A 15,480-nucleotide genomic window follows, 5' to 3' on the forward strand; every position below is an offset into this window, starting at 1 on the left:
AAAATTCTAGACCTATATTTTTGGCTAGGTTCGATTTGAACAAGCATAAAATATATTAATATTATGTTTAAGCCTAGCCTAAACACAGTTTGACCCTTCCAACCATCAACACCTCTAACCCCACCCAAAATTTACTTGATGATGTATAATATATTTGATCTTCCTTGAAAAAAAATTTGATTCTATAAGGTTACAATTATCATTAATTTTTAGGTAAACTACACTGTAGTCACTCAACTATTGTCTTTTTTCCTTTTTTGGTCACCTAATTATCTTATATTTTCGAGTATTTCCATTTTTACGTTAATCAACCGATGACCAAAAAAGACAAAGTTGAATAGTTGGGTGACCATTTTGTAACTTTTCATAGTTGATGACAAAAAAAAAATACTAATAGTTAGTGGTCATTTTGTAACTTTTTATAATTGAGTGATCAAAAAAGAAACCATAATTGGGTGAAGTCTATTGTAATTTACCCTTAATATTTTGGATAAAATGGATTCAAATTACTTTATTAACCCTAATTAAGATTAAATTACAAGATCTAGCTTGAATATTAGAGCACGAGTAAGCGAAAGATTTAAATAAGCCTAAGGATTAATTTGCAATAAATATATATATACACACACAAATATTTGCAGTAATTTACCAGGATGTTAAGCTTCCCATTAAACTCAGAAGAAACTGTGTTTAGTAGATTTTCCCTTTGAGCTTGATTCGAAACATCACAAACTGAACCGGTATCTCGTAAACCCTTTGCCTTCCATTCGAGTAAGCAATCATTGAGCTCAGTTTCAGTTCGCGAACATGTATGCACAATCGCTCCGAATGCAGCTAATTCCTCTACGATTGCATGCCTGATCATTATCGTATTAATTGCACTTTACTTGGTTTGTCACATTCACATAAAAACAAACACGTTGAAGTTAATAATAATAAAAAAAATACTTGAGTTTAAGTATGATAAATTTGAATCATTAATTATGTCCCATAATTATTATTTTAGAAAATTTTAGATGTTAACTTTTTATATATATTTTAGATTTTTTAAAATTTTTTATAATTTTTAAAATATAAATTTTAAATTTTTATAAATATTTTGAATTTTTAGAAATTATTTTAAAATATTTTTATTTTGTAATTTTTTGAGAGAGATTAATTTGCTTATTTTCAAAGTTGAAAGGGACCGAAAGAGTATTTACACCAATCTGTTATTCAAATTATTGAGTTATTCGAATTGTGAAATTTAACTTGACTCGAACTCGAAATTCGAATCAATTTATTCGAGTTGAATCGAATAATTCAAATAACTTAAAACTCAAAATTATTTTCAAATCGAATTAAATCGAGATTTTGTTACAAATTTATGGTGGTTTGAACGACATGGAGATAAATTATTGAGTTTATTTACACTACCATTGATTTAATTTTAGTTAAAGAGAGAGAAATAAAGTAAAAAAGGCCTTTGGGTCTACATTTTATGTTTCTCTATATGATAAGCAAATGTACATGAAACCTTTGAAAGAGAGATTAGCAACTGTTGCTAATATGTGTATAAGTCAGGCAAAGGCAGGAAGCTAACATAAGATTTTTACATTGTTTTTTTGGGGGGTTATGTACATAATAAAATAAACTAATAGTTTTGATTCACGTAATACTAATATTTAACCTTAAACATAATTGAGTATCATTATAAACTACTTCGTAATTTTAACTATACATTTTTCTGGAGTTAAATTAAGTCAAAGTTTTTGAAGTGCAAAGCATAAAGTTGAGTTAACTCGGAACGACCAGAGTTGAACAACATCTTCAGCTTTGAGTTGGTTGTTCTTTACAATAGAATTCCAAGATGTCGTAACGACATACATTGACTTTTTGCGCATATCCCACATTTTAAAGTTGATTTCAGTTTCCTCCATTGATGGTTCCACCAAGCAAGCTTTAATGGCTTCTTTATTCTTCAAACGCTCAACCTCGGATTCGTTAAGGAACTCATGGGATTCGACTTGCGAAAATGGTATCAACAATCGACTCGCTTGAGGGTTCACATCGGAGAAAAACAGTTGTTTTTGAATCACCAAAACGCAATTTGATCCACCCATGTTTTCAACAATATGTTGTTTCAAGCCTTCAGGCATCATTGGCTTAGGTGGATAAGAGGTAATGGGTCTCTTGTTCTTGTTATTTTCTTCTTGGATTCGGCGTTTCCTTTTCAATCCACCATTCTTTTTCTTATTCATTAAGGTTTGCTCTTGCATTTTTTCCTGGTCGACTCTCACAACTTCTAACAAATAATCCATAGCTGTCCATTCAGGTTGAATCTTTGTGTTCTTGAAATCTTCAGAAGTAAGAAGCTCCATTTTTCTTTTAGATAATCATATAGGTATTAGGGTGGAAGTATAAATATATAGACATGAGAGCTGAACAGTTCGTGTAGAATTGGGTTTCTTTTTTTTATGAAAAATATGAAATTAATCCAAATCCAAATAGGAATAGGATGATTGAATTTAAATAGAAATCCAAACCCAAATCCAATATGTAAAAAAAAAAAAATTTCTTTGCTCTAAAAATTGACAGAACCAGAACCAGAAACCTATGACTTACATATTGAATTTGGAGTTGGATTTCTGAATTTGGAGTTGGATTTCTATTTAAATCCAATCATCCCAGAACCAGAAACCTATGACTTACATATTGTATTTGGATTTCTATTTTTTTTACATATTGGATTTGGATTTAAATTCAATCATCCTATTCCTATTTGTTTTTGAATTAATTTCATATTTTTCATAAAAAAGGAAACCGAATTCTACACGAACTGTTCAGCTCTCATGTCCCTATATTTATACTTCCACCCTAATACCTATATGATTATCTAAAAGAAAAATGGAGCTTCTTACTTCTGAAGATTTCAAGAACACAAGGATTCAACCCGAATGGACTGCTATGGATTATTTGTTAGAAGTTGTGAGAGTCGACCAGGAAAAAATGCAAGAGCAAACCTTAATGAATAAGAAAAAGAATGGTCGATTGAAAAGGAAACTCCGAATCCAAGAAGAAAATAACAAGAACAAGAGACCCATTACCTCTTATCCACCTAAGCCACTGATGCCTGAAGGCTTGAAACAACATATTGTTGAAAACATGGGTGGATCAAATTGCGTTTTGGTGATTCAAAAACAACTGTTTTTCTCCGATGTGAACCCTCAAGCGAGTCGATTGTTGATACCGTTTTCGCAAGTCGAATCCCATGAGTTCCTCAACGAATCTGAGGTTGAGCGTTTGAAGAATAAAAAAGCCATTAAAGCTTGCTTGATGGAACCATCAATGGAGGAAACTGAAATCAACTTTAAAAGGTGGGATATGCGCAAAAAGTCAATGTATGTCGTTACGACATCTTGGAATTCTATTGTAAAGAACAACCAACTCAAAGCTGAAGATGTTGTTCAACTCTGGTCGTTCCGAGTCAACTCAACTTTATGCTTTGCACTTCAAAAATTTTGACTTGATTTAACTCCAGAAAAATGTATAGTTGAAATTATGAAGTAGTTTATAATTGTACTCAATTATGTTTAAGGTTAAATATTAATATTACTTGAATCAAAACTATTAGTTTATTTTATTACGTACATAACCCCCAAAGAAACAATGTAAAAATCTTATGTTATCTTCGTGCCTTTGCCTGACTTGTACGAATATTAGCAACAGTAACTGAATTTCTCTTTCAAAGGCACCATGTATATTTGCTTATCATATAGAAGCATAAAATGTAGACCCAAAGGCCCTTTTTACTTTATTACTCTCTTTAACTAAAATTAAATCAATGGTAGCGTGAATAAACTCAATAAATTATCTTCATATCGTTTAAACTAACTGTCAACACCATTAATTTGTAACACCAAAATCTTGATTCGAAAAAATCAAAAAAATTTTCGATTTCAAGTTATTCAAATAATTCGATTTAACTCGAATAACTCGATTCAAGTTTTGAGTTGGATTCGAGTTGAATTTCACAATTCGAATAACTCGAATAATTCAAATAACTCGAATAATTCAAATAACAGATTGGTATAAATACCATTTTGGTCTATGTTAGCTTTGAAAATAAGCAAATTGGTCTCTTTAACAACAAAAATTACAAAATAAAAAATAAAAAATTCAAAATATTTTTAAAAATTATAAAAGATTTAAAAATTTCTAATATATATATATATATATATATATATATATAAAGTTCAAATTTTAAAATTTTCTAAAATAATAATTATGGGACCTAATTAATGATTCAAATACTCAAACTCAAGTATTTTATTTTATTTATTGTTTTGCTTTGAAAAAATTCAAATATATATGGTTTCAAATTTATGTGTTCTAACATGAAATTAGTTATAATGTAAAAATATTTTTATTTAACATGTTTAATTTTTTAATTTAACTTCTACAATTTCACTTGATTCGATTCAAAAAAATTCAGATTAAGTTAGGATGATAAAATAAAACTTATGAATTCGATTAACTCGAAATTTTTTCACTTAATTCGATAAAACGCTCACCTCTAGTTACCTTTACATAACCTACGAATGGTTAATCTTACATTAGTGTTGAGACACATATTTGATATGACTAGTGGAAATCCACACGAAATGGTTCCTTTTTTTTTTTCTTTATTATTATTGTCTTCAACGTGTTTGTTTTTATGTGAATGTGACAAACCAAGTATTGCGCAATTAATACGATGATGATCAGGCATGCAATCGTAGAGGAATTAGCTGCATTCGGAGCGATTGTGCATACATGTTCTCGAACTGAGACTGAGCTCAATGATTGCTTACTCGAATGGAAGGCAAAGGGTTTACGAGTTACCGGTTCAGTGTGTGATGTTTCGAATCAAGCTCAAAGGGAAAATCTACTAAACACGGTTTCTTCTGAGTTTAATGGGAAGCTTAACATCCCGGTAAATTACAGCAAATATTTATGTGTATGTATATATTGCAAATTCGTCCTCGAGATAAGCTTGTTTAAATCTTTTGATTTCTCGTGCTCTAATATTCAAGCTAGATCTTGTCATTTAATCTTAATTGGGGTTAATAAAGTAATTTTAATCCATTTCATCCAAAAAATTAAGGGTAAATTACAATTGACTTCACCCAATTATGGTTTCTTTTCCGGTCACTCGATTATAGAAAGTTACAAAATGACCACCCAACTATTGGTAAATTTTTTTTAGACACTTTACTATAAAAAGTTACAAAATGATCATCTAACTATTTAATTTTGTGATTTTTTGTCACCAGCTGGCTAATGTAAAAATAGAAACACTCGAAAATCTAATATAATTGGGTGACCAAAAAAGAAAAAAAACATAATAGTTGTGTAACACTCCTTACCCGAGACTATTGCCAGAATCGAGCACGAGGCATTACTAAACTTATTCTATCCCTTAAATAGGTTTAAATTGTTTATTTAAGCATTTCGGAATGTACTGCCATTCTGCGTCGTAGTCGCCTAAAAATTCATATCTTGAGTTCGAAACTCGAAATTAAGATCCGTAAATTTTTCCTGAAACTAGACTCATATATCTATCTACTAATTTTTTCATAGATTTTTACTTGGCCAATTAGTACAGTTTATTAGTTAAAGTTTCCCTATTTCAAAACTTGACTGCACTAACCTCTTGTTACTACGAACCATGTTTCTTCCTGTACAAAATTCATATCACTAAGCCGTTTGTTTCTCTTAAAACTAGACTCAACAAGGATTATAACCATATAAAGTATACCTTCTAATTAGTTTTGTACAATTTATGGTGAATTTCCAAAGTTGAAACAGGGGTTCCAGAAATCGCTCTGACCCTGTTTCACTAAAACTCAGATATATCATGAAATATAATACCTTTACCTATTTTTCTTATTCCATAAGAAAATAGACATAATAAGATTTAATTTAATATATTATTTATCTTCAAACTATGTTTATACAATTTTTAGTGATTTTTCAAAGTTACGTCATTGCTGTTACTTGAGTCTGTTTTTAGGTTACTTTCACATTTTTCAAAATTTTCATGTGATAATCACCATTCAATCATACATATTAATAAACATGCATATCATCGGCCATTTTATTAGCTAATCACTAGCAAGTATTTACACATCATTCATTGTTCATATTATACCAAAAGTGGCTAAGTTTCTATACATGCCATACACAAAACAAAACGTCTAATTATACCGAGTTATTTCTTTGATAGTGTGATCGGCCTCCGACGTTTCCTTCGATCCCCGAGTGGCTAGATAAGTACTATAAGAAGAAGAAAATAAAGAGATTAAGCACTAGGCTTAGTAAGCTTACAAGCAAATAAATCACAACATTCAACATAATGGATAATTATGCATAATATCATCTAACATCATAAATTTCTTTACTTCTCAATTTCTATCTTCTTCTTTATTCCCTTACCTTCTTTCTTACTCGACCTTTCCTTTTCAAAAGTATAATCTACTTTTCCTTTGCTGTTAATTCACTGTAATTTAACTCGTATCCTGACCCGTTGAACCACTCGGAATACTAAGGATACTAGGGTCGTTCTGTCTATCAATATCTCGCCAATGCCATGTCTTTGACATGGACTTACATGAATTATTCCTGTCTCCAATGCCATATATAATATGGACTTACATGGCTCAATCCTGTCTCCAAAGCCATATTTCTAATATGGACTTACATGGCTCATTTCTGTTCTGTCCTGTCAACCCTAATATCCTAACATTCCTAGGGTTCAACCGGGGCTTTCTAACACTTTTCCTCTGTCACTTCACCTTAAATTCGACTTTAAATATTTTCATAACATAAATATATAAATGCTGGAAATTGACAATAATAATGTAAAATAAAAGAATATTGCATTTATTTACTGTAAACTTACCTCGATACAAAATGTGACTAAACTTTACAATTTAGTCCTTTACTTTTTCTTTTCCCCGATCTACTCTCGAATTTCGCTCTTCTTGATCTATAATAGCAAATTTAGCTTATTTAATATCAACATTTATCAAAACAACCCTTTACTCAAACTTTGGAAAAATTACATTTTTGCCCCTAAACTTTCACATATTTGCACTTTTGCCCCAAGGCTCGTAAATTAAACTTCATCCTATTTTCTTATGTTTTATGACATGCTGATCATTTTTCCCTTCTATGGCAACATCAAATTCACACACTAACATGTACTTATGACTATGAGGTATTTTTACCGATTAAGCCTTTTTACTCGTTTTCGCTTAAAACCAAGTAGCACAAGTTGTCTAACATAATTTAAAACCTCATATTCCATCATAAAACATCAAAATACACAAATTTCACCTATGGGTATTTTTCCAAATTTGATTCCTAACTTAAATTATTGCTAGCATAAGCTTTATCGAGCTACCGGGACTTCAAAAACGTAAAGATCATTAAAAACGGGGCTTGGAATCACTTACTATGAAGCTTGAAAGTTGAAGAAACCCCAGCTATGGAGAGAGGTAAGGTTCTGCTGGTAACTTGAAGAAGATGATACAATTTTATCATCTTTTTTACCTTTTTATTAATGTTAATAACCAAATGACCAAAATGCCCCTCCTAACTAAACTTTCAAAAATTCCTTCCATGTCCTAATTTTGTCCATGAACTTAAAATTGGTCAAATTACCATTTAAGATCTCCTAATTAATATTCCAAAATAATTTCATACTAAAAACTTCTAGAATGCAAGTTTTGCAAATTATTCGATTTAGTCCCTAACCTCAATTTAAGCACTTTATGCATAGAATTTTATCACGAAATTTTCACACAATCATGTAATAATACCATGAACCTCAAAATAATAATAAAATATATATATATATATATTTTTTTACCCTAATTTGTGGTTTCGCAACCTTTATCCGTTTAGGCCCTATTTCGAATGTTACAAGTTGAGTGACTACAGTGTAGTTTACCCAAAAATTAATGATAATTGTAACCTTATAGAATCATTTTTTTTTTGTAAGGGGTTGATGGCGGGGAGGGTCGGGCTTAGTTTGGGTTGGCTTAAACATAATATTGATATTTTTATGCTTGATTAAATCGAATCTAGCAAAAGATTTGGGTCTAAATTTTACCCTAACCTGCCCATATTATATTTTAATCATTTTGAAAAATATTTATATTATTTTTATTTAATATTTAATAGCTTTATATATTTTTTGCATTTACTAAAATTTTATATATAGACATCTTAATATTTTTAATGTTTTTAGTATTATATATTACTATAAATTTTTTTTTTGTGTTGTAAATTTCATAATATAATATATATTACAAATATAGAGAACGAGCTGAGCCGAGCACGAGTCTTGAATGCTTGAGCCTGAGCATGACCCATATTTTAAAAAAGGTCTAATTTTTTTGTTTAGACCCATTTTCTGAGCCTAATACTTTGGGTTGGGTCTTGCAATTGTAGTCTTATCAAATTTTACTCATATATGTAAACTCGATCCATTCTACTCGGATATGTTCAATTTAACAATAAAAAAGTTCAACATTTTGAACCCAAATTGACCCGAAGTTGAAATAACCTAAAAGGACCCAAATTCATAATGATTCAACACGCAAAATCTGAGCTTTATCCCTAAATGACACAAACCCAAAATAAATCGAAATCGGAATAACTCTAATATGAAATAATGTACACCTAAAATTCACACAATAAAATAACTCAAAATCTTAAAACTTGTACTAACCCAAATACAACCAACACAAAGCTAACCCCATCCAATCAATTAACAAAACTATCTTCAAAGTGAGATGTTTTCAATATTATTCTTTCACAAAGTTATGTTAGTTTTTTTATCTTTCAATATGTTTATAGTTGATTGTATTTAAGAAGTCTTTCTATTATAGGAACATGATTAAATTAGTCCCTCTACTATTAAATATATCAATTTAGTCCCCATACTATTAAAAAGAATCAATTAAAGCCTAACTGAAATAGAATTAACATCTACTGTTTTAAAAAATATAATTTACAATTTAACAGAGTTAATCATTTTAATTTTTTTTACAGAATTGAAGTGCAATTGAATTCTTTTTGTACTAAAGGATTAAATTGATCTATTTAATAATAAGACTAAATTAATCTAGTCACTATTATACAGGGACCTCCCATGGAATTTAACCTATGTTTATATAAAATTAATAAAAACTCGGATTTGAATTGAAGTCGTAAAATTTGCAGATAAATAACGCGGGAACGAATATAGGGAAAATGGTGACGGATTACACGGCGGAAGATGTTTCATTTTTGACGAGCACCAACTTCGAATCTGCTTATAACATTAGTGTATTGGCACATCCCCTTTTGAAAGCTTCCGCCGCTGCAAGCGCTGTGTTTATTTCTTCTGTTGCTGGTACATTACCTCTACTTACTGCGCCTATATATGGAGCCAACAAAGGTAATATTCTACATCTTTTATATTTATATAAATTATTTTTTTTACATATTGGATTTGGATTTGGATTTGGATTTAAATTCAGTCATCCTATTCCTATTTGGATTTGGATTAATTTCATATTTTTCATAAAAAAAGAAACCCAAATCCACACGAACTGTTCAGCTCTCATGTCTATATATTTATACTTCCACCCTAATACCTATATGATTATCTAAAAGAAGAATGGAGCTTCTTACTTCTGAAGATTTCAAGAACACAAGGATTCAACCTGAATGGACTGCTATGGATTATTTGTTAGAAGTTGTGAGAGTCGACCAGGAAAAAATGCAAGAGCAAACCTTCATGAATAAGAAAAAGAATGGTCGATTGAAAAGGAAATGCCAAATTCAAGAAGAAAATAACAAGAACAAGAGACCCATTACCTCTTATCCACCTAAGCCACTGATGCCTGAAGGCTTGAAACAACATATTGTTGAAAACATGGGTGGATCAAATTGCGCTTTGGTGATTCAAAAACAACTGTTTTTCTCCGATGTGAACCCTCAAGCGAGTCGATTGTTGATACCGTTTTCGCAAGTCGAATCCCATGAGTTCCTCAACAAATCCGAGGTTGAGCTTTTGAAGAATAAAGAAGCCATTAAAGCTTGCTTGGTGGAACCATCAATGTTGGAAACTGAAATCAACTTTAAAAGGTGGGATATGCGCAAAAAGTCAATGTATGTCGTTACGACATCTTGGAATTCTATTGTAAAGAACAACAAACTCAAAGCTGAAGATGTTGTTCAACTCTTGTCGTTCCGAGTCAACTCAACTTTATGCTTTGTACTTCAAAAACTCTGATTTGATTTAACGCCAGAAAAATGTATAATTAAAGTTATGAAGTAGTTTATGATGATACTCAATTATGTTAAGTTAAATATTAGTATTACTTGAATCAAAATTATTGATTTATTTTATTACATAACCCTCCAAAAAAACAATGTAAAAATCTGATGTTGTCTTCGTCCCTTTGCCTGACTTGAAGACATATTAGCAACGGTAACAAAATCTCTCTTTCAAAGGGCTTATGTATATTTGCTTATTATATAGAAGCATAAAATGTAGACCCAAAGGCCTTTTTTACTTTATTACTCTCTCTTTAGCTACAATTAAATCAACGGTAACCTAAATAAATTCAATAATTTGTCTCCATGCCCTTCAAACCAATTATCAACACCATAAATTTGTAACACTAAAATCTCGATTCGATTCGATTTCAAAAAATCAAAAAATATTTTGAATCTCGATTTATTCGAATTATTCAATTCAAGTTTTGAGCTCGAGTTGAGCTAAGTTGAATTTCTCAATTCGAATAACTTGAATAATTTGAATAACGAATTGGTATAAATACACTTTTGGTCCCTCTCAGCTTTGAAAATCAACAAATCGGTCTCTTTCACAACAAAATTACAAAAAAATTAAAGTAATTTTTCAATTAATTTTAAAATTTAAAATATTTATATAAAATTCGAAATTTATATTTTAAAAATTATACAAAATTTTAAAAATTCTAAAAATATATAAAAAGTTTAAAATATAAAAATTTCTAAAATAATTATTATGGGACCTAATTATTGATTCAAATTTGTCATACTCAAGTATCTTATTATTATTTTCATTGTTTTGCTTTGAAAAATTTCCAAATATATATGGTTTCAAATTTATATGCTCTAACATGAAATTAGTTAAAATGTAACAATATTTTTATTTAACATGTTTAATTTTTTTAATTTAACTCGAACAATTCCACTCGATTCGACTTGACTCGAATTTCATTTCACTCGATTCGATTCAAAAAAAATTTAAATTGATTTAGGATGATAAAATAGGGCTTGTGAACTCGAATAACTCGAAATTTTTCACTCGATTCGATCAAACGCTCACCCCTAATTACCTTTACATAACCTACGGATAAAACAATTGTTACATCACCACATCCAAAACACTCAACTAACTAAATACTTTTCTCAATGTTGAACTCGTTCAGGAACTCATGGCATTCAACTTTCGAAATTGATATCAACAATCGACTCGCTTAAGGGTTCACATAAGAGAAAAACAGTTATTTCTGAATCACCAAAATGCATTTTGATCCTCCCATATTTTCCACTATATGTTGTATCCTCCATGAAAATTCCTTCTTGCATTTTTTCTTGGTCAACTCCAACAAATAATTCAAAGACCTCCATTCAGGATCTAACCCTTGTGCTCCCAAAATATTAGCAACTAAGAAAATCTTAGATAATTATGCAACTATTAGGGTGAAAGTATAAATATACACCCATATAATGGGTGTGTCTTAAATTTTTTATCAATTAATTTATCATATATATTTTAAAAGGTTTAATATAATGAAAAATCCCTGTAAAATAATTTAATAATCAACTAAGGCCTCAATTAAAAACAACATTCAATTGAGTCTTTAATTTTTCTTTTTTGCTCGGCAATTAAGTCCTTAATTAAATATAAGCAATCAATTAAACTCTAAAAAAAAAACAACTTCCATGTAAACCCTTAATGATAGGAGTTCAATTGATTATTTAGTTATTTTATAGGGACTTTTCATTATATCAATCCTTTAAAGCTATAGTTTTCGTAAAAAAGACAAATATTTTCATAATAATAATTGTTATTTTTAAAATAAATATTTTTAAATCATTTATAATTGAGTTTGTTTGGTTGACTCGTGAAGTCAATTCGGTAAAAAAACTTGAATATAATATAAATACAGAGAAAAGCTTTGATGAATTAGGGGATGTGTAATTTGAGAATGACTTAAATATGCGTTTCGGCCTTTGAATTTTGATTCACTTTGGTGTCGGGTTTTTAGAAACAAGTACATGAGTAATGTTGCTTTCTTGAGTGATGAAGTTAAGCCAAATGTTTCCTCTACTTGGAGAGCTTTATGAGATAGTGGCCAAGGGTTGTAAATGGGAAGTAGGGGATGTTCAAATATTCAGTTCAGGTTCGATTGGTGGGTGGGACAATGACCGTTGAAGGATAATCAAAACACGAACCAATCGGAGAATGGTCTCGGATTATATCTCGAATGAGGGTTCGTGCCAATCCCTTGCGTGAATAGAGAGGTTGTTAAAGACTCTTCTTGTTGGAGGTTAGAGACTTCTGGTAGATTTTCGGTAGGCTCAGCTTATTATATGCCAGCAAAAATGGAGTTCTATAGCAATAGTGACATGAGGTCCAGAGTGAATCCATTTTTTCATAGGGCTTGCTTAGCTAAATCATTAACGACATTATCGAATTAGTACTATTTTATAATGATATATTGCATCTACAAACAATTATATTAATCTAATTTAAAAATAAATGTAAGTATTCATTACTTTAGATGAGACAGTTGAATCAAAATCAAAGTTTCATGTATACATATGAATCACAATTCAAGTTTCATATGAATAATTGCACCAAATCAAAATTTATGTATCAAATTGCACATTAGACCAAAGCTCATATATGAACTTGATATTCATTCCAAAAATAATATTAAAGTTTGGATTAAAGGGTGGCTATGAATCCTCTGTTGATAATGCAAAGGGTTGGTGTTAGTGGGTATATCCCATATTGTTTAACTACAAACTGTTAAGAGTGTTTTTATATAATTGTACTTCTTAGTCTCATTGAGCAATTGGGCTATAGGCTTATTACATGTTTTTTTTCTTTTCAAAAGACTTATTTTTTCCACATAGTTACTATTTCGAAAAATCTAGGAATTTTTGGATGTTCGAATGGAAATAGTGGGGGTAGTTTCAGTGCTTTTATTTATTTATTTATTTCTTTGCCCCTGCCTTTTTATCGTTTTCCCTTATGTTACTAGTATAAATAGAGGGCTGATTTCCTCATTTTCTTTTACACTGAACAGAAACACAACCCTCTCTAAAAAACATTCCTCTCCTCCGCTTTCTGTCTTTGATTTCTTTATAAATTGTCTTTTTTTCCTTAATCACTTCAGAGCAAATTCTGTCTAGGAGTTTGGGTTTTAAGTGGGATCGAAATCACTGAACCTTTCAGAAAAAAATAATTTAATCACTGAAATCAGAAAAAAAAAACTTAATACATAATTTGGTACTTAAGTTTGACACTTTTTTCTAATGTGGTACATGTGTTGTTTTTTGGTCTAATTTGGTACATGTATTTGATAAAAGTTATACATTCTGGTACCTAAAGGTAAGAATGCTAATTTTTTTAGTGTTTAATTTAGGTTTTAGAATTGATTTGATTAAAATTCATAATTAGCTAATAATATTAACAATTAACTTTCACAAAATCAATCCTATAACTTTAATTAAACCACAATCATCGGACTATATTTAACAAATTAAATAAGTTTCAGGCTGTTTACAAATACCCAAACCCGGTTGGCCCATTACAATACCCTAACCTATTTATAACTATCACCCATTTAACCCATTTACAAATTTAACCCAATACCCACCAAACCCCAAAACCCAATCACATTAAACCAAATACCCCAAGCCCAGTTACTAAACCCGAATGGCCCATTTACATTACAATGCCCTTTAGCCCAACTAACCCTAGCCCAATTAGCCCAATACCCAAAATCAAAAGAAAAAAAAACAAAACACCTAACCCTAATCAGCCTTTAGCCGCAACCACCCTCCCCACTTGCCCCCGACTGTCAGTCTCTGCCACCACCATACCAGCCCATGCCACTGTCACCTCCACCGTTCAACCACCCTGCAAAGACAAAGCAGAACACGCAACAGCAAAACAGAGAAACAAAAAGTGTATAAAAACCGAATGTAAACCATAAAATAGGGATTCGGCAAATTTTTGATAAAAAAGAAAAAGCATTCAATTTTAAAAAACACAAAAATAGAATATCAATTCCAATGATACTAAATCAAGCATAATACCAAATCAGAAGCCCCAAGATACCGAAATCGAAAGTTTAAAACCTAAGGTAATTTCTTTTTTTTTTCTTATTTTAATTTCGTTTTTTTTAAACCTATTTTCTCATCTATACCTACTAAAACACATGAAAAATATAACACAAAAATAAATAAAAAAGGGGGAAAAACGGTGGCCGGCGCCGGCACCGGCGAAGGTCCGGTGACCGCCCTCTTTGGCCGGAGATCCTCTCCTCTCCCCTTCTCTCCCTTTTTTTTTTTCCTTTCCCCTTTCAACTGATTTTTTTTAAAAAAATTTTATCTTTTATAGGGACCAAAACGGTGCGTTTTGGTCCCCCCCGTTTAATGAAAAACGACGTCGTTTTGGCCCCAGGTCGGGTCCACCCGACCCGCTCCGATCAGGATCTGCGTGTTTTTTAAACGGAAGGGCTATTTGCGCATTTAGCCCTTCCGCTTTTTCATGCATTTACAATAAGGTTTTTCGCTTTTAATTTGGCCCTGAATTCTGTTGAGTTTTACAATTTAGCCCCTGGCCATGCGCATCGTCTTAAATGCTTTGGGTAAATTTCCCTTTTGGTCCCTCTAAGTCACGCGCGCGTTACAGTTCGGCCCCGTGTCCTATTTTATTTCAAATTTCGCCCCAAAATTTTGTTTTATGCTCGATTTAGTCCTTTTGTTAGTTTCTTGTTTATTTTCAAATTATCTTGTTATTATTTTCTGTTATTTATTATTATTAATTATAATCTATATACTTATTATATTGTATTATTTGCAAGTAGTAGTGTATACTTGTTATGTACGATATACGTATATGTATATTTATTGATGGTGTTCCTTTATACTTTATTTTAATATTTTTATCATATTTTCCTTTTATATATTTCAATATTATTATTATCATTATGTATTAGTGTATAATCTTTTATATATGTATGTGTATTTAATATACTTATGTATTATATTATATAGATATTTATCGTTATATATGCTTTTAATATTACATTTTATATATTATTATGTATATTTTTAGTATATATATATTTGTGAAATATTATCAATAGTTTATTTATTATTATTATTTTTTAA

The 15,480-nt window shown here is 30.4% G+C and overlaps 2 protein-coding genes and 1 long non-coding RNA gene across 3 annotated transcripts; 1 reads left to right on the top strand and 2 right to left on the bottom strand.

Moving 5' to 3' along the window:
- Positions 1-1,742: 1,742 nt before the first annotated feature.
- Positions 1,743-2,360, bottom strand: LOC108485124 (putative B3 domain-containing protein At3g49610). Its single transcript, XM_017788975.1, has one exon. It carries the CDS (start codon positions 2,358-2,360, stop codon positions 1,743-1,745), a length of 618 nt encoding a protein of 205 aa, XP_017644464.1.
- Positions 2,361-2,886: 526 nt separating this feature from the next.
- LOC108485123 (B3 domain-containing protein At2g32645-like) lies at positions 2,887-3,504 on the top strand. The gene has a single exon (XM_017788974.1). The coding sequence runs from the start codon at positions 2,887-2,889 to the stop codon at positions 3,502-3,504; it is 618 nt and encodes a 205-aa protein (XP_017644463.1).
- A 2,549-nt stretch (positions 3,505-6,053) lies between these two features.
- LOC128286888 (uncharacterized) lies at positions 6,054-7,560 on the bottom strand. Its single transcript, XR_008277568.1, has 3 exons — positions 7,479-7,560; positions 6,923-7,009; positions 6,054-6,297 (listed from the first exon to the last, which is right to left on the bottom strand). It is a non-coding gene; the product is annotated as an uncharacterized LOC128286888 (long non-coding RNA).
- Between the last annotated feature and the right edge of the window lie 7,920 nt (positions 7,561-15,480).

The sequence above is a fragment of the Gossypium arboreum genome, chromosome 13 (genome assembly GCF_025698485.1).
Source record: "Gossypium arboreum isolate Shixiya-1 chromosome 13, ASM2569848v2, whole genome shotgun sequence".
Taxonomy (NCBI): Eukaryota; Viridiplantae; Streptophyta; class Magnoliopsida; order Malvales; family Malvaceae; genus Gossypium; species Gossypium arboreum.

Coding starts and splice junctions, on each gene's coding strand:
- LOC108485123 (XM_017788974.1), top strand. CDS start 2,887: ATGGAGCTTCTTACTTCTGAAGATTTCAAGAACACAAGGATTCAACCC.
- LOC108485124 (XM_017788975.1), bottom strand. CDS start 2,360: ATGGAGCTTCTTACTTCTGAAGATTTCAAGAACACAAAGATTCAACCT.